The sequence below is a fragment of the Bombina bombina genome, chromosome 3 (assembly GCF_027579735.1).
Source record: "Bombina bombina isolate aBomBom1 chromosome 3, aBomBom1.pri, whole genome shotgun sequence".
Classification (NCBI taxonomy): domain Eukaryota; kingdom Metazoa; phylum Chordata; class Amphibia; order Anura; family Bombinatoridae; genus Bombina; species Bombina bombina.
In genome coordinates this window covers 282924045-282948734 of record NC_069501.1, presented here as the reverse complement: position 1 = coordinate 282948734, position 24690 = coordinate 282924045, and the positions used below count along the sequence as shown (strand labels likewise).

Genomic DNA, 24690 nt, shown 5'->3' with positions numbered 1-24690 from the left:
AATGCAATCACTTCAGAAGATCGATAAACTCTAGTTGCACATTTACAAATAAAATCCCTAACCATGAATAGATAAAGAAAACACACAAACACCTAAGTACTATATTCTGGGAAAGATCAGATAATAATGGCACTGCTCCAGGGCTGGAATGGGATGGAGACCAGCCCTATTTTTCGTTGAGTCAGTAGAATGTGCACCCCATTTTTCTCAAAGGGATAATCCTTCCCCAATATTTTCTACAGATTGTAGCTTTGCAGCCCACCGGGAAATCTCCTGGTAGGCCAATCCGGCCTTGCACTGCTCTATTGTTTCTGCTTGTATGCACAGTGCAAACCCACTGTTAAAGAATCATGTTTGTCACAAATAATTTGATGGCAGTAACCAGCCACGTAGCCATTACATGCTATGCTACACTTTAATAAATACACAATTATTTGATTTAATTTTTATATATAATTTAATATTATACATTTTTGCAGCTCTCTGACTAAATATAACAATTTTATACAACAAAATGAAAATTCTGAAAATAATAATAACAATTTACACTAATAGATTAAAAGGACAGTTTACCCCAAAATTTAAATTGTTCCCAATGATCCATTTTACCTGATGGAGTGTATTGAATTGTTTACAAGTAGCTCTTTCACCCCTATTTTGGCATTTGAAAAAACTGATTCAGCCTGTTGTATACCTACTTATAGTAAAAGTTTGTATACTGGAGCCTTATCTATTGAATAGCCTAAGTAACCACAGTCAGAAGAAGAAATTACACTCTCAGTATCTCAGGATAGTTAAGTAATAAAATGATCATTTTCTTCCTAAAACGGGCAGAATCCACAGCTGCATTTATTACTTTTGGGAAATACAGAACCTGGCCACCAGGAGGAGGCAAAGACGACCCAGCTAAAGGCTTAAATACCTCCCCCACTTCCCTCACCCCCCAGTCATTCTTTGCCTTTCGTCACAGGAGGTTGGCAGAGAAGTGTCGGAAGATTCAGAGTAGTCTCTTATGGAGGGCAGTTGTCCTGAATACCGTTACCCCCTTCTCCGGAAGGAGGTTTATTTCCACCAGAGGTTACTGCACGGTTCCACATTGCCATATCTTTGGCGTTGGCGCACCTACATCTTCCTAATTGCATGAGAAGAGTTAAATGAAGTTAATGATTAACCCAGAGCTTGGTATTTTGATGCAATCAGCCAATAGGATTGAGCTCACATTCTATTGGCTGATCCAATCAACAACAATCAGACAGGCAGCAAGAAAACTCTAATCACTGTTCTGTTTATTATAAGGCATCACATACTTTTATAGACAATGGTTACAGTATATGGGGTTAAACAATGACGTATCATAGTCACAATATCTTACACCTGTATGCTTGGAACAAAGAACTTCATAGTAAAAATAAAGAGTAAAAGGAAGTATTTTTAATGATCGAGGATCCAGGCATCTAAGCAGCTACAGACCCTCTAGACCCACTGTTGGAAAGGTTAGGCGATTATAAGTCTTGAGGATCTGAAAAAATGAAGAAGAAAAAAAAGTTAAAAAAAAAAATATTTAAAGAAATTAAAAACCCTCAATTTAGCTTAGCACCCAGGTGGGAAAGTGCTTAGCACTCAAAGGTTTAAAGAGACTGTCTAGTCAAAATTAAACTTTCATAATTCAGATAGGGTATGTCATTTTAAACAACTTTCCAATATACTTTTATCATCAAATTTGCTTTGTTTTCTTGTTATTCTTAGTATAAAACAAAACCTAGGTTTCTAAGCCCTTAAATGCCGCCTCTTATCTGAATGCATTTGACAGTTTTTCACAGCTAAAGGGCGTTAGTTCATGTGTGTCATATAGATAATATTGCGCTCGCACTGATTGGCTAAAATGCCAGTCTGTCAAAAACTGAAATAAGGGGGCAGTCTACAGAGTCTGGAGTAGACTGTCCTTTTAAATACAGTTTACAACACTTTCATTGCATTTAACATGTAGACACTTTGCTGATGTATTGACACCTTTATTTATACTTAAGTAACAACATGGCTATTATGGCACAGATCTGAGGTTAAGTAGGCCGAGCATGTATATTTCTTTGTAGGCGATGGTGCATCTGATATCTTCAAGCTCCCTTAAAGGGACATAAAACTCTTATGCTAAATCACTTGAAAGTGATGCAGCATAACTGTAAAAAGCTGACAGGAAAACATTACCTGAACATCACTATGTAAAGGGAAAAAAAATATATTTTACCTTACAATTTCCTCAGCTCAACAGAGTGTTGTGTAAAAAGTTATACTTCAGCTGCTGTCTAGCTGCAGGTAAAAAAAAAGAAATTAACAGCAGCCAATCACCATCAGCAGTGCTGAGCTCATGAACTCTTCTACTGTGATATCATGAGATTTCACTTAACTCTTATGAGATTTCATAGTAAACTTCCTTAAACTGAATAGGGAAATAACATGAATGTGCATGAGACTCACTCCCTTGCCTGTCCCTGGACAGACATACTGATTTGCTGCTTAAAGTCCTTTACAATGGGGTGTGAATACTTAGGACATTTTGAGGTAAAACATATTTCTTTTTTACATAGAGATATTCAGGTGATATTTTGTATTCAGATTTCTAGAGCTATGCTGCATCACTTTCAAGTGTTTCAACATTTGGGTATCATGGCCCTTTAACGTAAGTGACATTGAAGAGTTCTTGATTTTTCTGTTACCTGTTTGTAATTTATGTCTGCCTAGACTGGAATAATCTCTCTGCACACCTGCAGCACGAGGCTGGAAAACTGGGGGAGGGGTTGTGCCAGATGTTCCCATGGACAGATGGTGCCTGTTTCTGCATTCATACCTAACCACACCATGTTTTACAGCGTTAACTCCTTTCACTAGCGGACACACCCATAACTGGTTTATCTGTACTGCTTCTCAAATATATTCCTTTTGAAATAAATAATTTCATACACAAGCACCTTTTTTCATTCCTATATTATTATATCTGCAGATAAAAAACTTTTTCTTTTTTCCCCAATGAAGAATTCCTTAGAATTCTGGGATGTTCTAGGAGTGTGGCATATAGATTTCTGTGTCATTTTAATGTAATGTTGCCAAATAAATGCAGTGGAATTTGTGAATATTATGAATATCATTTATGCCATTATGGAATTGTGGAAGATGAAAGTCAGTGTCTTAAAGGTACAGTCTACTCCAGAATTGTTATTGTTTAAAAAGATAGATAATACCTTTATTACCAATTCCCCAGTTTTGCATAACCAACATGGTTATATTAATATACGTTTTACCTCTGTGATTATCTTGTATCTAAGCCTCTGCAAACTGCCCCCTTATTTCAGTTGTTTTGGCAGACTTGCATTTTAGTCAATCTGTGCCCTCTCATAAGTAACTTCATCTGCGTGAGCATCATGTTATCTATATGCCACACATGAACAAACGCCCTGAAGCTGTGGAAAACTGTCAAATGCATTCAGATAAGAGGTGGCCTTCAAGGGCTTAGAAATTAGCACATGAGCCTACCTAGGTTTAGCTTTCAACTAAGAATACCAAGAGAACAAAGCAAATTTGATGATAAAAGTAAATTGGAAAGTTGTTTAAAATGACATGCCCTATCTGAATCATGAAAGTTTAATTCTGACTTGACTGTCACTTTAATATGAACAATATTCTGACTTATTCTAGATAGATGGATATGTGTTTTATCCTATTCTATAGAGCATGCTAGCATTTTTATAGTTGGATTTTTTTTGGTATAAATGTTAACTGCTAGTTTGTTAATGTATAAATAAATAAAATGTTTGCCTATAGACAGGCTTTGCTTAGGTGTTGCTGATGACAGGAAGAGCATGGGCTGCACTTTTTTATTGTTCTCACATTCTGAGCACATAAGGACATCTTGGCAGTGGATTAATTAGCTGGAAGATTGCAGTTGCTCTACCCCATAAGCCCCTGTACATGAAGCCAGTGAAAACTACTAATCCTTTCCGTGTAGCGCATGAAATATGCATTGCTCCTCTCATTTTGCTCTCATTATTGTGCTGGTCTTTTTCATCATTTTGATTTATTTATTGTAGGAGTCATCAGCTGTTCTCTGAACAGTTTGCTTGTATTGCTGGCTTTTGGCAGAATGCAAGTGTGCACTATGCAGAAAGTGAATTTGTTCTGTAATTTTGTTGCTGAGTACTTTGCTTGTACTATTCTTACTCATGTTCTGACTGATACTCTTATTCTTCGGATAATCGTGGCTCTGGCATGTCTTCCACTCCAGTATATACACTGATGCATAAGTGGGAGGAAAGATTCATCTGCAGTTCTGCTCTCTACAAGAGGATGATTTATGACAGTGTCAGCTCTGCTCTCTCACGCCAGTAATTCTCTTGTTGTATTGTGAGGATGGTGGGAGCAGCTCTGCCTTCCCACATGTAACATCAAGCACCCACTGACAGTTCCTCTCTTTGGTAATCAGACCTCTGCAGCAAGAGCTGTGCTTCTTTGCAGGGAATAACACAGTACTGTCTGACATGTAGACTATTTCCATGATCTCTATAAGCTTAATTTTATCTTTAACAAGTGTGACACTGCAGAGCCACAGAACAAATTATTTAACAGACAGAAATATACTATATAAACATTTTTAAATGTATTGAGATGTAATATTATTTAGGCAGCAAACAAGACATAAGGCTCCATTTATTAAAGGGACAGTCTAGTCAAAATTATGCTGTCATTATTCAGATAGGGCATGTCATTTTAAACAACTTTCCAATTTACTTTTATCATCAAATTTGCTTTGTTCTCTTGGTATTCTTAGTTGAAAGCTAAACCTAGGTAGGCTCATGTGCTAATTTCTAAGCCCTTGAAGGCCACCTCTTATATGAATTTTGTTAGTTCATGTGTGCCATATAGATAACAATGCGTTCACGCCCATGGAGTTACTTATGAGAGGGCACTGATTGGCTAAAAAGAGAGTCTGACAAAAGAACTGAAGTAAGCGGGCAGTCTGCAATGGCTTAGATGCATGGTATTCACAAAGGTAAAAAGTATATTTATATAACAGTGTTGGTTATGCAAAACTATGGAATGGGTAATAAAGGGAATATCTATCTTTTTAAACAATAAAAAATCTGGAGTAGACTGTCCCTTTAAGCAGTGGAGAGCAGAGGGTGGAATGTACTTGTGCCGGCTCACCACAGACAGGCGTACAAGTTCCCTAGCTGGGAATGTTGTGTATCTGTCTAATGATAAATTTGGGCCATAGACATGAACTTCATGGATGACCGGAATAAACTATGTGCAGAAAGTATAGGCATTCTATTTCACAGACCATCAGATGCACAGATATGTGACTAGTCTGTGTTTTAAATGAGAAAACGGTAGAGGAGATTCATGCTTCATCTTGGAGTGGCATCCTCACCATATTAAAGTATTGCAAAATACTCTTTTGGCATTGGATTGCTGTCTGAAATGAAATGTATATACAGTGTAATAAAACTTTTTATTGAGGAATCATTTAGCTATATATGAAAGATCCCATGTACAACTATCTGGAAAAACATAGGCTGTCAGAAGCTCTGACGTGTTTGAAGCTCTACTGTATTCTCACACTAGAGATTAGGAATATGTAAAGCATTCAGGGGATATAACATTCAGAGAAAATCTCCAGCTTGTCACGTGTGAATTTTCATACCCTCAATTAAAGATTCTTATATTATTTTATTATTATACCTCTAATGCTGAGCTTGTTATACCATCTTGTGTTATCAAAAGTTAATACAATATATATAAATTTGTACTATGGATTTAGGGAGACCCCCTAAAGCTGTGGCTTTATTTACAGTATTCTTTCTTAGCGCAGTGTTCCATATTTATATCAATTAAAGCAAAGATTGTAACCTATAGTTTTAAAAAGAGCAGTCTCGTCTGGAGAGTTTTATATTAATGTTTTTTTCTATATAAATATATTTTTCCAGCATTAGTATTGGGTGTCCCTCTTGGGTTTAACAATGCTATTTTCAGCTCTAAATTTCCCAGGATAATCACCATTGTAGTTACAGATGTCTATGTTCCCTCTAGAAAAATCAAAATAGCTGTTCCCATAGGATAATATGAATCAACAGCGTCATTATTTGTAGCTTCCTATTGGGCAGACATTTAAAAACAAGACTGTAACTCATTAATCTTGTGCTTCAATTAATAAGGCTCACTCTAAAAAAAACGTCCTATTTCTAATCTAAAATAAAAACAACAACAACAAAGCAACATTTAAGAAACATTTTCTGCATAAGACACCACTACAAATTAACACTACTACTATTAAAGGGACAATCAACACCAGAATTGTTGTTGTTTTAAAAGATAGATAATCCCTGAATTACCCATTTTTAGTCTGGTTTTGCTATCACATAGACGGTGCCGCATATAAATGCGGCGTATATATGTCACCCGTCGCCCGCTAATTTTACTCCCATAAGCTAACATAGAACCGCGTCGCAAGTTGTTATCACATATTCAGCACAAGGACTTAGGCGGCGAAAATTGAGAAATTTTACTCCTTTTTCACCTCGCCACACATAGGCAGGCACAGCAAGCCTTACGCTGAAAATGTGAGCATCGTAACTCCCTGAAAATATAAACTAACACCTAACGCATGTGCAATATCTACCTGTTAATCGCAATCCCGCAAACTAATAAAGTATATTAACCCCTAATCCACCAAACCCCCACATCACAATATGCCTAATTAAACTATTAACCCCTAATTCGCCATTCACCCACATCGCAAACTACCTAATAAAGTATATTAACCCCTAAACTGCCAACCCCCACAATGCAATTAACCTAATTAAGCTATTAACTCCTAAACTGCCAACCCCCCACAATGCAAATAGCTAAATTACTAAGCCCCCTAACCTAACACCCCCCTAAATTAACCCCAATTACCTCAAATTAAAAAATACTAAATTTAAATAAAAACCTAACATTACTTAAAAAATTAAATAAAAAAACTAAATTTAATATAATCTAAAATTACAAAAAAATTAAAAAGTCTAACATTACAGAAAATAATAAACCAAATTATCAAAAATAAAAAATTAAACCTAAACCCTATGAAAATAAAAAAGCACCCACAAAATAAAAACACCCCTTAATCTAAACTAAACTACCAATAGCCCTTAAAAGGGCCTTTTGTAGGGCATTGCCCTAAGTTAAACAGCTCTTTTACATTTAAAAACAAACTAAGTTCCCCCTAACAGTAAACCCCCCACCCACCAAACCCCCCCAAAATAAAAAACCTAACACTAAAAAATCCTAAACGACCCATTGCCCCTAAAGGGGCATTTGTATGGGCATTTGCCCTTAAAAGGGGATTCAGCTCTTTTACTGCCCTTTAAAGGGCATTCAGCTCTTTTACCGCTAAATGAAATCCCTAATCTAAAAAATAGTCTAACCCCCAGATAGGTACCCACGGTTCCTGAAGTCCGGTGGCGAAATCTTCTTCCAATCGGCGACATCTTCTTCCATCGCGGCGACCTCTTCTATCTTCATCCAGGACCACACAACTGAAGATCGGCGACCGCAGAACCATGGAGCGTGGAGGATTTTCTTTGTACGATTACTGCCGTACACTAAATATTGAATGCAAGTTACGCATTTAAATTTGGCGTACCTTGCATTTCTATTGACTGATTTAAATCTTCAAATTCAAATCAGCCAATAGGATGAGAGCTACTGAAATCATATTGGCTGTTCCTATTGGCTGGTTTTTACTGTTAGGGGGGATTTATTTTTTTTTAAAGGTAAATGAGCTGTTTAACTTAGGGCAATGCCCTACCAAAGGCCCTTTTTAAGGGCTATTTGTAGTTTAGTATTAAGGGGTGTTTTTATTTTGGCAGGGGGGGATTTTTGTAATTTAGTATTTTATGTAATTTGGGGTTAATTTAGGGGGTGTTAGTAATTAAATTAGTTATTTGCGTTGTGGGGGGTTGGCGGTTTAGGAGTTAATAGATTTAATTAGGTTTATTGCGATGTGAGGGTTTAGGGGTTAATAAATTAGTTTACGATGTGAGGGTTTAGCGGTTTAGGTGTTAATAAGTTAGTTTGTGATGTGGGGGTTTGGCGGTTTAGGGGTTAGTACATTTATTAGGAAGTTTGCAATGTGGGTTAATGGCGGATTAGTGGTTAATACATTTATTAGGTAGACTGCTATGTGGGTGAATGGCGGATTAGGGGTTTACAGTTTTGTTACTTTGCGTTGTGGGGTGCTGTCGGTTTAGGGGTTAATACTTTTATTATTAGTTGCGATGTGGGGGGATTGCGGGTATAGGGGTTTTTACATGTCGGGTTTATTTTTGGGAGGCGGGTTAGACTTTTACGGGAGATTTCACTTTTTTTTTTTTTTTCTTAGGCGCCCGGCAGTTTCTAAAGTGCCGTAAGTCACTGGCGACTCCAGGAAATGTGTATATACGCACATTTCTGGACATCGCTAGTTTATCCGACTTACGGCACTTAATGAACTGCTCGTGGGGTTTATGTGATTCCCCGATATGCGAGGTGAAATTACGGCTGGCGCAGGTTTCAGCAGCTACACTGAAGCCTGCGCTGCTTATGTAATCTCGCCCGTAGTAGCAAAAATGTGTTTGTTTAAAAATAAACAGAGCATTTTATTTTTTACACTAGAATGTCTCTTTAGCAAAGTGTTTAATCTTGTTGCAGAGTTAAAAAACATTAAGCTAAACAGTTGTAAAATAATGTAACTCTAGAACACAGATCATTTTATTAATTCACTATTATAGCCCTTTACAGATTGAGTGTCAGGAGTGGTAAGGTATCCTAATATGCTTAAATAAAAAGAGAGAAGCTCTCAACCTGGGAACGAACAATAACATAATAGCTTTTCTATGGCTAGTTACCACCCAAGAAGCAGCCTCTTTTTGCTCAACATGTGCCTTTCACAGAGAAGAACTTTCCTGAAGCATATCAGTCTGATCCTGACTTAACAGTACTGTCCAGCCCCGAAATACCAGGCAATCCCTCTCTGAACGAGAGAAACAGCAAAACCCCAGATGTACGTTTCGGCCTAGTGTGGGCCTTGTCAGTGAGGTGCAGCCATATCCCTCTAGGCACACTGAGCAATGGGTCCACGTCTGGATTCCCGCATCACACTTAGGGAGACATCCCTAAATGTCATAATTTGCATAAATAAAAAGAGAGAAGCGCTCAACCTGGGAACGAACAATAGCATAACAGCTTGTTCTATGGCTAGTTACCACCCAAGAAGCAGCCTCTTTTTGCTAAATGTCATAATTTGCAAAAGGCTTATGTGACTTTGTAGAAATATGTTTGTATCACATAACATTAATTTTTTTACATTATGGTATTATATATATATATATATATATATATATCCCAATTAAATTTAATTAAAATAAATTATATATTTGCATTGCATAACCTGAACAATACATCAGTTGTAACCAATGTGATATATTTTGAGTAGATCTTCAATACTATACCCATGACTATGACACGGCTCATTGCCCTATTGTACAATGACTTACCTCTATATAATGGAAGGACAATAATTTAGGTGTACACCTAGATACAAAGGAATGAACAGATATCATATCACTAGAATATGTCTCCATTTGTCTAACAGCAGAACATGTATGCTTACCTGATACATTTATGTATTTCATTATAAGAGACCACAAGCTATCACATAAGGGATTAAAGTCCAGTTCTACAGGAGGAGGCAAAACACACCACACAACACAGCTTTAATCCCTCCCACTTTTCCATGATCCCTTAGTTATATATGGCAAGAAAAAAGGAGAAAATAATTTAAAACCTTATGTTTACTAATTTTAAATCTCATTTGCCATTTTCCAGCCCATTCTTTCAATTTTTTTTAAAATCCTCTTGCAAAGCAATTACATCCTGCACCAAAAAGGTTAATTTTAGGTCTCTGTTACTGTTATCCAGGGGGTTTATCATTGGTATCCAAGTCACTAGCATCCAGGAGGTTAAATACAGGTCCCTGTATGTCTCTGGCATCCAAGGGGTTTAATTAGATTTCTATTAGAGTCACTAGTATTAAAAGGGTTAAAACAGGTCCATGTGTTGCTAGCATCCAGTTAAAACTGATCTGCTGTTACTGGCATCATATGGGTTAATTATATATATATATATATATATATATATATATATATATATATATGTGCGTGTGTGTTTACATATGCGTGTGAGTGTGTATATATCTATGTTAAATTGTGTGTCTATATATATATTTTGTAATCTTTTTAATATATATATATATACACACACACACACACATATATATATATATATATATATATATATATATATATATATATATATATGGGGGGGATGTACCAGCTCAACCTAATCTAGTAATATAAAGGATAACCCTGGATATCTGGCAAATAGTGTATCCAGGGATGCAAGGGTTTATATATGATATCAATATTTTTTGAAAAAAGAAGATAGAAAACAAAAAGTGAAGGAAAACAGTATGCCCTATGCCATCATTATCCATGATAAATATATCAAAAAAGAATAAAGTAACCAGTGCTGAGTGTGGTGGCTACCGTTATGAGAGAAACAAGCCCTTCTCCCACAAACATGAAGATGCTTCTAGATCAAATAGAAAAATACATAATATTTATTAAACAATTCATATAGAAAAAATAAGCAATAGTAGATTAATGCCTAGCTAAAAAGTATGTATGATACCTATCTACCAATGGCCATTGGGAAAAATAAAGTCCCATTACAATATAGAGAGCTCATAAGGTGAAACATTAATGGAATGACTGATTCCTGTATCCCTAAGCCTTTCAAAAGCTAATAGGGAATAGCTCATATAGCAATTCAGAAATCCTAAACAGAGTCTCTTCCAAAGTGATCCAAGCAATCAATGTTAAGCAAATAGGAAGCAAGGGTTATTCAACAGGCAATGTCAGTTGTAGTTATTTGCAATAAATTAGTTCAAGCTGTACAAACTGTATATAGCAACATATAAGCGATAAGGTGGCAGATAGACAGTCATTTAGCACAGACCAGTCATGAATGAATACATGGCAAATAGATCCCCAGGTCACACTGGATATTCCACGCTCGGGGTACAACCCTATGCCTAAGGGACCCCTATAGTGGGATAATGAACGGGTTAGATCTCATTGGTCTTCATAGTGGTACATCTGCCGGTCCGGTCACGGATGTGAGTTATGCTGGTCACTTAAGCTTCAAAGTTGCTGCACCTGTATAATCTTTATCCCAAAAAGGTAGGTAGCTCCTGCTGTGCCTAACCGCTTGGTAATTGTAAATGGGGAGATCCCAAAAGCTCCATGGATAAGGACCCTCGACCGGCCTAGCCGAGGTACTTAAAGCAAACGCTACACGTGTTTTGCTGCTGGGTAAACTCTATGTGGCTTCTTCAAGGCGTAACTTTCCTTGTGGATTATTCTTTTTGGAGTTCTCCCTCCCGGGAATTTAAATAGTAAGTTACGGATGATGCACTTCCTGTCTAGCATACAGTCCTTTTAAGGTGGTATGATTATTTAAGTAAGTACTTATACAATACATGTTAAGCAGTGATTAGTAAGACAATATGTTAACCCTTATCCTTATTCAAAATAAGCATCTTATTGACAAAATACATATTCAGCGTATTATTATTCATATATTGTGTTCAGGGAGAGGTAGTCTGTTATACACCTAACTAGATCATAGTTTTTATATTAGTGTGTGATCCTGGATATATATATATAGATAGATATTATGAGGAGTGAAAGGGGAATGTATACTATTTATAACACACAAACTGCTTATACCGTTGCCTTACAGAGGAGGGTAATAAGCTGCCAATCATTCATCGGATCACATAAGTAACTGACTTATAGCGTGGAGTCCTGTATGGATTGATATACACCTTTTAAGCTATAGCTATTGAGTGCTATTTTGCTTGTTTAGCACCTCTACAATACAAGGGGACATTTTAAATTAAGTTTACCACATTAAGAAATGCATTTCTCTGTATTTATTATCTGTGCAGGGAATGAATACTGAGAAACTTAGATCCCCAGGTTATACTTCCCAGGTATAGCTCTCTTGGATATCACAAGGGAGTCCTAGGGCAAGTAGGGGTGTAGTGTTCCCAGTTCTATTTCCCATTCCTATTATGGTGCTCTTTACTTTGTCTGCTGTATGATGCCTGTAATCTTTGCCCAGTTGTGTCCTAGCTTGTTAACCCTACATATATCTGTCCTAGTTTTACCCCTTTGGTCTAACTGGGGGGTCTAGGCGTACCGATGGGTTTAAACTGTTCACTAGGCATTTCCATTGAATGTTTGTTATTACAACAGTTTACTCACTTAGCGTTTACTATCACTGTGAACGGTCACTTTGTAGAATAGACTATTTATTTATGCCTATTCTCTTTTTCTATATATATATTTGTGTACATATATATTTTTTCTTATATATTCATGGTACATTAAAAGGTTTATGTACCTCAGTGCGCCTAATGCCATTCTTAAAACTGCAACATAGAATTAACTAGATGGGTCATCGAATCTGAAGTACAGTTAATAAATTTGCTAAAAGAGTGTTGTATTCCCTGTCTTTTCTTGACACATATACATATGTGTCTTCTCTTCTGGTTAAATAGTATTTCACACCATTTCACTCTATTCTATTCCCCTCTTTTCCCCCTTCTTTCTCCCTTTTAGCTTCCTCTTCCTTCTCTCCTTTTTCTTTTTCTCAGCTTATTGTTCGTGAAACATAGAGACTTGATAATCGTAACCGATGAAAACTCTGCTAGGATGACTTTATCATTTCCTTATATAGCTGTTATGTGATTACAATGCAATGATTGGAAGTCTTAATAATATATCAATCCTGATATACTTGTTCTCTCTCTTCTCATTTAACGTTGATCTGAAGAGGAGTTCATGCAAAATACTGTAACCAATGTTATTATCCATTTATATTTGTATTCACTGGAAAATTTCAATTAAAAAATATTTAAACATAAGGGGTGTCTCGCCCACTATTGTCTTAATATTGGGATCTACCATCAATATGTCCCAGTGTTTTATGAGTATTGATCTTATATAATTCTACTTGTTGTTATATGTCGATATAAACCTCACTGCATTACCCTCTGTGGGCGGTTTTTAATCCTTCTTATACAAAATATTATCCCTAGTATTTTCTTTTACTCTCTGGTAATTACGTTTCAGGCTTTTATGGGAATATCCTCTGTCTAGAAGTCTTTTTGTTAGTTTGTTGGCATGAATATTGAAAGAACCTGATATAGAACAATTCCTCTTACACCTAAAATACTGTCCATATGGGATCCCCTTTATCACTACATTTACATAATGACTATCAGCCCTCAGGATAGTGTTAGCTGTCCTTTCTATATATTTCTGTTTGTATGGTACCCTCTTTAATGGTTATTTGTAAATCTAGAAAGGTTAAAGTATCCATGCTAAAATTGTGTGTACATTTTAAATTTAGGGTTTTTTTTTCCATTTATGATTGGAATGAACTCTTTCAATTCTTTTTCTGTACCTTGCCACATGACTAGTATGTCGTCTATCATGTAGTGTGCCCATAGATTTATCTTCTCCTCATATGCTGATAATGCATTTCTTATGTGATCTACTTCCCATTTGCCAAGATACAGGTAAGCATGTGTGGGGGCACAACCTGCTCCCATTGCTTTACCAAGTATTTGGCGATAATATTTGTTATCAAATATAAAGAAATTCCTCTCTAGGACAAATTGTAGTAGTTCAAGTGTGTATTCTCTGCCCCTTTGTTCTAGGTAGTATTTAAAGGCCTCATTCCCTAGATTGTGGGGGATTGAGGAATGCAGTAATTCCACATCTATTACTACCAGTATTGTATTATCTTCCACTGCTAATCCATATATATATATATATATATATATATTACTTCCCCCCCACACACACACTTTAAGTTACTATCTTTACTATCTTCTATGTCTGGGTCTTTTGGTTTTAATTTTGTGTTCTCAAATGCAAATAAAAGTCTATATTTATTTTAAACAACAAATATTACAGTACAAAAATGATATAAAACTTCCTTTAGGCTGCATGTATCAGCTGTATTATAACATGTAAATATTGCCTAAATGACATAAGACGTTGTTTACACTTGGTTCCATTTTATAGATAGACATATTCCAAAATCCAAACTATTCCAAAATCCAAATCTTTACCAGTCCCATGCAATGTGTGTGTATATATGTGTCTGTGTATATATCATGTAAAATATCTATTTTAAAAACTCAGTAGAAGCTACTTCTCTGAACACCATACAGTGTCAGTGGGAGGGTGCAGTTATACTGAAATAGAAGTATACCACAGATCTCAGCATTAAGCTCTAAGGGTGCATTAATTCTTTCTTCTCAATCTGTCAAAATATTCACCTTTTAAAGGTAGAATTCCAATTAAGCCTTGATGCTGGAAAATGCCACTTGCTGCTGGGATTTTAATTATCTTTCTGTTAATATAAAAAGTAAAAAAAAAAAAAAATGATTATACTTGAAACTTTTCTTTTGTTTAAGAGTGGCTTCTTAGATGATACAGCATTGAGGATGTTTTAGGCCTTTCTTGTACTGATGTATTCACGTGGAAATCATAAGTCATGTAAAAATGCTTCTTTTTCAGGCAAAGGACAGTGATGAAGATGAGGAAGTTGCTGTCACTTTGGATCGAGATCGCTTTATGGATGAGTTTTTCGAACAGGTAAGACACTCTTAAGAGCAAATGTATTGGCTAGATTCTTTAAAGTACGTCTTCTGGGAGCTTTAGGCTTCTCTTGAAACTTTTGCTGCACAAAAGAAATAATCAAGAAACTAAATAATGTTCTTTATCTCAGTTTAGTTTGTGTATGTGAGATTGTAGCTGAAATCTGTCAGTTTACTCATTTCTAATGTAAAAAATAGGGACCATCTTACAAGTGGTGTGCTATTTTGCACTTTCCCTCGCTCACTAACACCGGCAGAAGTAAACTTTTGATGCTCGCATGTTAGTTGAAAGAACAATGTTTGTGTGCAAGCAAAAGCCGACACGTACTAATCTGAGGACTCTAGATATCGCTGCTTCATTAACTTCTTCTCTCCATAGATTTTAATGGGGCACACAAACTTTAAACAAACCTAACACTTGTGGGCTTACCCTACACCACATTAGACATACAGTGCTAACCTCAAGGTAGTTGTTTTACATTCTAATGTTCTTCACATAGAAAACTAGACTCTATTTATTTTTAAATTAATATTTCTATATGTATCTTAAAGGGCCATAATACCCAAATATTTAAACACTTGAAAGTGATGCAGCATAGCTGTAAAAAGCTGACTAGAAAATATCTCCTGAACATCTCTATGTAAAAAAGAAAGATATTTTACCTCAAAAGTTCCTCAGTAGCCACATCCCATTGTAAACGATTTCTAAGCAGCATTTTAGTGTGTCTGTCCTAGGACAGCTGAAAGGATGAGCCTCGTGAACTCTCATATTATTTCACCAATCAGGTAAAGGAAGCTTACTATGAAATCTCATGAGAGTTAAGTCAAATCTCATGAGATCACAGTAAGAGTTCATGACCTCAGCACTCCTGATGCTGATTAGCTGCTGTTCATTTCTTCATTTTTTATTTTTTTTTTACCTGCAGCTGGGAGCAGCTGAGTATAACTTTTTACACAGAACTAACTCTGCTGAGCTGAGGAGATTACAGTGAGGTAAAATATCTTCCTTTTTTACATAGAGATGCTCAGGTGATATTTTCCTGTCAGCTTTTTACAGTTATACTGCATCAGTTTCAAGTGATTTAGCATATGAGTATTATGTCCCTTTAAGTATTTTTGGTAAAATATATATCTATACCTATATTTATATGGATATATATATATATATATATATATATATATATACACACATGTATATACGTATATGTGAAGAACATTGGAATGTAAAACACATTAAATATTACTATTGAATAAAAATGATTTTTCAGGTATTTGAGTATAAAGGGCTTCAAAGTATATATACATACTTATATAATTGTAAACATGTGTTTATATGTGTATATATGTATATACATATATACAAATATAAACATAAATTCATACTTCTATACATATATGTGTGTGTGTGTATATATATATATATATACATACATACATACACACGCACACACACACACACAAGATGAGGTACAGTACTGTATTGTCAAAAACTTGTTTACTTTTTTTATGTGCACATAGACTTCCAGGGTCCTGCTAACCCCATTCTTTATCCAATCCAAGAAAATAGAAGTAGTCTCAGCACTGCTTAATCAAAGTAAATCCTTTATTGAGTTGTAGAGGATAAAACACTGCAATGTTTCGAGCATACATAAGCATGAGTAAGGGCTATGTAGGCCCAAAACATCACTGTGTTTTATCCTCTACACCTCAATAAAGGATTCACTTTGATTAAGCAGTGCTGAGACTACTTCTATTTTCTTGGATTATATATATATATATATATATATATATACTGTGTGTGTGTATATATATATATTTACAAATATGTATTTGTATCTATTCATACGCATGTAGCTACCAGTCATTGGGCTAGATGCATTGTCGCTTGTTAGTCTGGCAAGGGGTCTCATTGGTTAGAAAAGATCATGTTCAAAGTTCATTGAGCCTCTCTTCACCTTTTTTTTCCAGCCTGTTGCCAATAGGCGTTCCTGCTATCCCAGAGGCAGAACGTTTCTTTACTTTCTGCGATGAGATTTTTTTATGATGCCTCACACTTCTAACCAGAACTGCCTGCAAAGCGGAAAAACAGTTATTACTACGGCAACACTTCAGAAACCTGCTTGCGTATAATTGTTAAATTTATGCATATGTGTTTGCTATGGTAAAGTAGTCTTGCGGAATAGACTGAAATTTTAACAGTCACAGAAGCAAACCAAGGGCTGACCGTGAGTGTTCCGGGGCTTCCTGGGATGTAGTCGCCTAAATCTCAACTCAGCATGCGGAATTTCCTTGTGATGTACATTGTCTCACAGTTGTGTCTCTATTTCAAAGCTGAAGGGATGTTTCATATTTGCTAAAATTATTCACAAACAACTTATGCAATTATGGCATAAATGGTTGTAAATGCTCCTCTGGGATCCCCTTTCTTCAGAAATAGTAGACATATATGGCTTTGGCTTTGCTTTTTGGTAATTAGAAGGCTGCTAAATGCCACAGCGCACAACACGTGTATTATGCCCAGCAGTGAAGGGGTTAATTAGGGAGCATGTAGGGAGCTTCTAGGGTTAATTTTAGCTTGAGTGTAGTGTAGTAGACAACCCCAAGTATTGATCTAGGCCCATTTTGGTATATTTCATGCAACCATTTCACCGCCAAATGCGATCAAATAAAAAAAAAACCGTTACATTTTTCACAATTTTAGGTTTCTCACTGAAATGATTTACAAACAGCTTGTGCAATTATGGCACAAACGGTTGTAAATGCTTCTCTGGGATCCCCTTTGTTCAGAAATAGCAGACATATATGACTTTGGCGTTGCTTTTTGGTAATTAGAAAGTCGCTAAATGCTGCTGCGCATCACACGTGTATTATGGCTAGCAGGGAAGGGGTTAATTAGGTAGTTTGAAGGGAGCTTGCAGGGTTAATTTTAGCTTTAGTGTAGAGATCAGCCTCCCACCTGACACATCCCACCCCCTGATCCCTCCCAAACAGCTCCCTTCCCTCCCCCACCCCACAATTGTCCCCGCCATCTTAAGTACTGACAGAAAGTCTGCCAGTACTAAAATAAAAATTTTTTTTTTTTAAAAAAATAAGTATATTTACATATGCTGCTGTGTAGGATCCCCCCTTAGCCCCCAACCTCCCTGATCCCCCCCCCAAACAGCTCTGTAGTGTAGCTCCCCCCCCCCCCACAGACCAACCCCCACCACCTAACTGATTGCTTTTTTATCATTTATGAACAACATTTCTCCAACATAGGTGTGTCCGGTCCACGGCGTCATCCTTACTTGTGGGATATTCTCCTCCCCAACAGGAAATGGCAAAGAGCCCAGCAAAGCTGGTCACATGATCCCTCCTAGGCTCCGCCTTCCCCAGTCATTCTCTTTGCCGTTGCACAGGCAACATCTCCACGGAGATGGCTCAGAGTTTTTTGGTGTTTAAATGTAGTTTTTATTCTTCAATCAAGAGTTTGTTATTTTAAAATAGTGCTGGTATGTACTATTTACTCTGAAACAGAAAAGAGATGAAGATTTCTGTTTGTAAGAGGAAAATGATTTTAGCAACCGTTACTAAAATCGATGGCTGTTTCCACACAGGACTGTTGAGAGGAATTAACTTCAGTTGGGGGAAACAGTGAGCAGACTTTGGCTGCTTGAGGTATGACACATTTCTAACAAGACTTGGTAATGCTGGAAGCTGTCATTTTCCCTATGGGATCCGGTAAGCCATTTTCTGAATTTTCAATATAAGAATAAGGGCTTCACAAGGGCTTTAAAGACTGGTAGACATTTTTCTGGGCCAAAACGATTACTTTATAAACATATTTGATGGTTTACAACTTTGGAGAGTTATTTTAATCTTGGGAATTCTGTTAAAAAAACGGCAGGCACTGTATTGGACACCTTTTTCACTGGGGGCCTTCTCTAGTCATAGGCAGAGCCTCATTTTCGCGCCACTAATGCGCAGTTGTTTTTGAGAAGCAAGGCATGCAGATGCATGTGTGAGGAGCTCAGATCCACTGAAAAAGCTTATTGAAGGCGTCATTTGGTATCGTATTCCCCTCTGGGCTTGGTTGGGTCTCAGCAAAGCAGATACCAGGGACTGTATAGGGGTTAAATGTAAAAACGGCTCCGGTTCCGTTATTTTAAGAGTTAAAGCTTTCAAATTTGGTGTGCAATACTTTTAAGGCTTTATGACACTGTGGTGAAATTTTGGTGAATTTTGAACAATTCCTTCATACTTTTGCGTATATTCAGTAAAAAAGTGTGTTCAGTTTAAAATTTAAAGAGACAGTAACGGTTTTATTTTAAAACGTTTTTTTGTGCTTTGTTATCAAGTTTATGCCTATTAACATGTCTGAACTATCAGATAGACGATGTTCTGTATGTTCGGAAGCCAAGGTTCCTCTCCATTTAAATATATGTGATGAATGTGACAAACAAAGTAGGGACAATGATGCCACTGATAATAATGTTGCCCAAAATGATTCCTTAAGTGAGGGGAGTAAGCATGGTACTGCATCATCTCCTTCTATGTCTACACCAGTCTTGCCCACTCAGGAGGTCCCTAGTGCATCTAGTGCGCCAATCCTCCTTACTATGCAACAATTAACGGCTGTAATGGATAATTCTATTAAAAACATTTTAGCCAAAATGCCCACTTATCAGCGAAAGCGCGACTGCTCTGTTTTAGATACTGAAGAGCATGAGGACGCTGATGATAATGGTTCTGACATGCCCTTACACCAGTCTGAAGGGGCTAGGGAGGTTTTGTCTGAGGGAGAAATTTCAGATTCAGGAAAAATTTCTCAACAAGCTGAACCTGACGTTATTACATTCAAATTTAAATTGGAACATCTCCGCGCTCTGCTTAAGGAGGTGTTATCTACTCTGGATGATTGTGACAATTTGGTCATTCCAGAGAAATTATGTAAGATGGACAGGTTCCTAGAGGTCCCGGTGCCCCCCGAAGCTTTTCCTATACCCAAGCGGGTGGCGGACATTGTAAATAAAGAATGGGAAAGGCCCGGCATACCTTTTGTCCCTCCCCCTATATTTAAGAAATTATTTCCTATGGTCGACCCCAGGAAGGACTTATGGCAGACAGTCCCCAAGGTCGAGGGGGCGGTTTCTACTCTAAACAAACGCACCACTATCCCTATAGAAGATAGTTGTGCTTTCAAAGATCCTATGGATAAAAAATTAGAGGGTTTGCTTAAAAAGATGTTTGTTCAGCAAGGTTACCTTCTACAACCAATTTCATGCATTGTTCCTGTCACTACAGCAGCGTGTTTCTGGTTCGAGGAACTAGAAAAGTCGCTCAATAAAGCATCTTCTTATGAGGAGGTTATGGACAGAGTTCAAGCACTTAAGTTGGCTAACTCTTTTACCTTAGACGCCACTTTGCAAACAGATTGCTTAACATCCCTTTCAAGGGGAAAACGCTGTTTGGCCCTGACTTGAAAGAGATTATTTCAGACATCACTTGGGGAAAGGGCCACGCCCTTCCTCAGGATAGGTCTTTTAAGGCTAAAAATAAAACAAATTTTCGTCCCTTTCGCAGAAACGGACCAGCCTCAAATTCTACATCCTCTAAGCAAGAGGGTAATTCTTCTCAAACCAAGCCAGCCTGGAGACCGATGCAAGGCTGGAACAAAGGTAAGCAGGCCAAGAAGCCCGCTACCGCTACCAAGACAGCATGAGATGCTGGCCCCCGATCCGGGACCGGATCTGGTGGGGGGCAGACTCTCTCTCTTCGCTCAGGCTTGGGCAAGAGATGTTCAGGATCCTTGGGCGCTAGAAATAGTTTCTCAAGGTTATCTCCTGGAATTCAAGGAACTACCCCCAAGGGGAAGGTTCCACAGGTCTCAATTGTCTTCAGACCAAATAAAAAGACAGGCATTCTTACATTGTGTAGAAGACCTGTTAAAAATGGGAGTGATTCATCCTGTTCCATTAGGAGAACAAGGGATGGGGTTTTACTCCAATCTGTTCATAGTTCCCAAAAAAGAGGGAACATTCAGGCCAATTTTGGATCTCAAGATCCTAAACAAATTTCTCAAGGTTCCATCGTTCAAGATGGAAACCATTCGGACAATTCTTCCTACCATCCAGGAAGGTCAATTCATGACCACGGTGGATTTAAAGGATGCGTATCTACATATTCCTATCCACAAGGAACATCATCGGTTCCTAAGATTCGCCTTTCTGGACAAGTATTACCAGTTTGTGGCACTTCCATTCGGACTAGCCACTGCTCCAAGAATTTTCACAAAGGTACTAGGGTCCCTTCTAGCGGTGCTAAGGCCAAGGGGCATTGCAGTAGTACCCTACTTGGACGACATACTGATTCAAGCGTCGTCCCTGCCACAAGCAAAGGCTCATACGGACATTGTCCTAGCCTTTCTCAGATCTCACGGGTGGAAAGTGAACGTAGAAAAAAGTTCTCTATTCCCGTCAACAAGAGTTCCCTTCTTGGGAACAATAATAGACTCCTTAGAAATGAAGATTTTTCTGACAGAAGCCAGAAAATCAAAACTTCTAAGCTCTTGTCAAGTACTTCATTCTGTTCTTCTTCCTTCCATAGCGCAGTGCATGGAAGTAATAGGTTTGATGGTTGCGGCAATGGACATAGTTCCTTTTGCGCGAATTCATCTAAGACCATTACAACTGTGCATGCTCAGACAGTGGAATGGGGATTATACAGATTTGTCCCCGACGATCCAAGTAGATCAGAGGACCAGAGATTCACTCCGTTGGTGGCTGACCCTGGACAACCTGTCCCAAGGGATGAGCTTCAGAAGACCAGAGTGGGTCATTGTAACGAACGACGCCAGCCTGGTGGGCTGGGGCGCGGTCTGGAAACACCTGAAAGCTCAGGGTCTATGGTCTCGGGAAGAATCTCTTCTCCCGATAAACATTCTGGAACTGAGAGCGATATTCAATGCTCTCAAGGCTTGGCCTCAACTAGCAAAGGCCAAATTCATAAGGTTTCAATCAGACAACATGACGACTGTGGCATATATCAACCATCAGGGGGGAACAAGGAGTTCCCTGGCGATGGAAGAAGTGACCAAAGTAATTCAATGGGCGGAGATTCACTCCTGCCACTTGTCTGCAATCCACATCCCAGGAGTGGAAAATTGGGAAGCGGATTTTCTGAGTCGTCAGACATTTCATCCGGGGGAGTGGGAACTCCATCCGGAAATCTTTGCCCAAATAACACAATTATGGGGCATTCCAGACATGGATCTGATGGCGTCTCGTCAGAACTTCAAGGTTCCTTGCTACGGGTCCAGATCCAGGGATCCCCAGGCGACTCTAGTAGATGCACTAGTAGCGCCCTGGACCTTCAACCTAGCTTATGTGTTCCCACCGTTTCCTCTCATTCCCAGGCTGGTAGCCAGGATCAATCAGGAGAGGGCTTCGGTGATCTTGATAGCTCCTGCGTGGCCACGCAGAACTTGGTATGCAGACCTGGTGAATATGTCATCGGCTCCACCATGGAAGCTACCTTTGAGACGGGACCTTCTTGTTCAAGGTCCGTTCGAACATCCGAATCTGGCATCACTCCAACTGACTGCTTGGAGATTGAACGCTTGATTTTATCAAAGCGTGGGTTCTCAGATTCTGTCATTGATACTCTTATTCAGGCTAGAAAGCCTGTAACTAGAAAAATTTACCATAAAGTATGGAAGAAATATATCTGTTGGTGCGAATCGAAAGGATTCCCATGGAACAGGGTAAAAATTCCTAAGATTCTATCCTTTCTACAAGAGGGTTTGGAGAAAGGATTATCTGCAAGTTCTTTGAAGGGACAGATTTCTGCTTTATCTGTTTTACTTCACAAGAAGCTGGCGGCTGTGCCAGATGTTCAGGCTTTTGTTCAGGCTCTGGTTAGAATCAAGCCTGTTTACAAACCTTTGACTCCTCCTTGGAGTCTCAATTTAGTTCTTTCAGTTCTTCAAGGGGTTCCGTTTGAACCCTTACATTCCGTAGATATTAAGTTATTATCTTGGAAAGTTTTGTTTTTGGTTGCAATTTCTTCTGCTAGAAGAGTTTCAAAGTTATCTGCTCTGCAGTGTTCTCCTCCTTATCTGGTGTTCCATGCAGATAAGGTGGTTTTGCGTACTAAACCTGGTTTTCTTCCGAAAGTTGTTTCTAACAAAAATATTAACCAGGAGATAGTTGTGCCTTCTTTGTGTCCGAATCCAGTTTCAAAGAAGGAACGTTTGTTGCACAATTTGGATGTAGTTCGTGCTCTAAAATTCTATTTAGAGGCTACAAAGGATTTCAGACAAACATCTTCCTTGTTTGTTGTTTATTCTGGTAAAAGGAGAGGTCAAAAACCAACTGCTACCTCTCTCTCTTTTTGGCTTAAAAGCATCATCAGATTGGCTTATGAGACTGCCGGACGGCAGCCTCCTGAAAGAATCACAGCTCATTCCACTAGGGCTGTGGCTTCCACATGGGCCTTCAAGAACGAGGCTTCTGTTGATCAGATATGTAAGGCAGCGACTTGGTCTTCACTGCACACTTTTACCAAATTTTACAAATTTGATACTTTTGCTTCTTCTGAGGCTATTTTTGGGAGAAAGGTTTTGCAAACCGTGGTGCCTTCCATCTAGGTGACCTGATTTGCTCCCTCCCATCATCCGTGTCCTAAAGCTTTGGTATTGGTTCCCACAAGTAAGGATGACGCCGTGGACCGGACACACCTATGTTGGAGAAAACAGAATTTATGTTTACCTGATAAATTACTTTCTCCAACGGTGTGTCCGGTCCACGGCCCGCCCTGGTTTTTTAATCAGGTCTGATGATTTATTTTCTCTAACTACAGTCACCACGGTATCATATGATTTCTCCTATGCAAATATTCCTCCTTTACGTCGGTCGAATGACTGGGGAAGGCGGAGCCTAGGAGGGATCATGTGACCAGCTTTGCTGGGCTCTTTGCCATTTCCTGTTGGGGAGGAGAATATCCCACAAGTAAGGATGACGCCGTGGACCGGACACACCGTTGGAGAAAGTAATTTATCAGGTAAACATAAATTCTGTTTTTTGTCCCACTTTTTTTCATTTTGGGACACATTTTTTCTGTAGTGTAGCGGTTCCCACCCGCTCCCTCCAGGGGCGTATTTAGGTTTTGTGCTGCCCTAGGCACTCAAAATTCTGCTGCCCCCCACCCCACCTCAGGTTTAAGGCCTTTTTTTAGACATAATATTTTTGGGGCAGGGTGTAAAAAAATAAATGTCTTTTTAAGTAGATGTTCATCAGGGCTTGCATTCACTCTGGTCACACACACACACACACACACACACACACACACACACATATATATATATATATATATATATATATATATAAGACATTATTTTGCAAGTCAGATGATTAAAGTGTTTATATCAGAAAAAAATAGCCTTCACTGTATGATAGTGTGTCAGTAGGTAGTTGTTTAACCTTAAACATCTTCTTTGGTGATTGACAGTTATTTAAGCAAAATATCTGCTTGGATAAATATGTAATGAATATACAAACTGGCCTTTAAAAGTACTTAAAAAATACAACAGTAGTTATAAGTTTAGAAATTGTATCCTAGGGGATAAAGTCACATGATACAATCATAATAAAGTATATACTTGTATTGTTTCTAAATGTATTAAATGCATACAACATATTTTCAGTTGTGTTTTAAGTCACATAGTTGTATAGATTCAGCAATAAATACTTATTCTTTGCATGTATGACAGATAGACAAACAGTAAATGTACAAGTATTTAGTGACTAATCCGTTTAAGTATTTTAATGCCTAATGAAGATGTATTGAAGGGAGAAAGGCATATTCTGTTTCACAGTGGTCACGGTGTAGTGCACGCTGCACTG

General features: G+C 38.0%; 1 protein-coding gene across 1 annotated transcript in view; it reads left to right on the top strand.

Annotated features, from left to right (window-relative positions):
* Positions 1 to 24690, top strand: part of STX1A (syntaxin 1A) — a 348539-nt gene that overhangs the window by 166452 nt on the left and 157397 nt on the right. The window contains exon 2 of the mRNA XM_053706325.1: positions 14730 to 14807. Coding sequence (XP_053562300.1) covers positions 14730 to 14807 — 78 coding nt within the window. The remainder of the gene's footprint in view (positions 1 to 14729; positions 14808 to 24690) is intronic.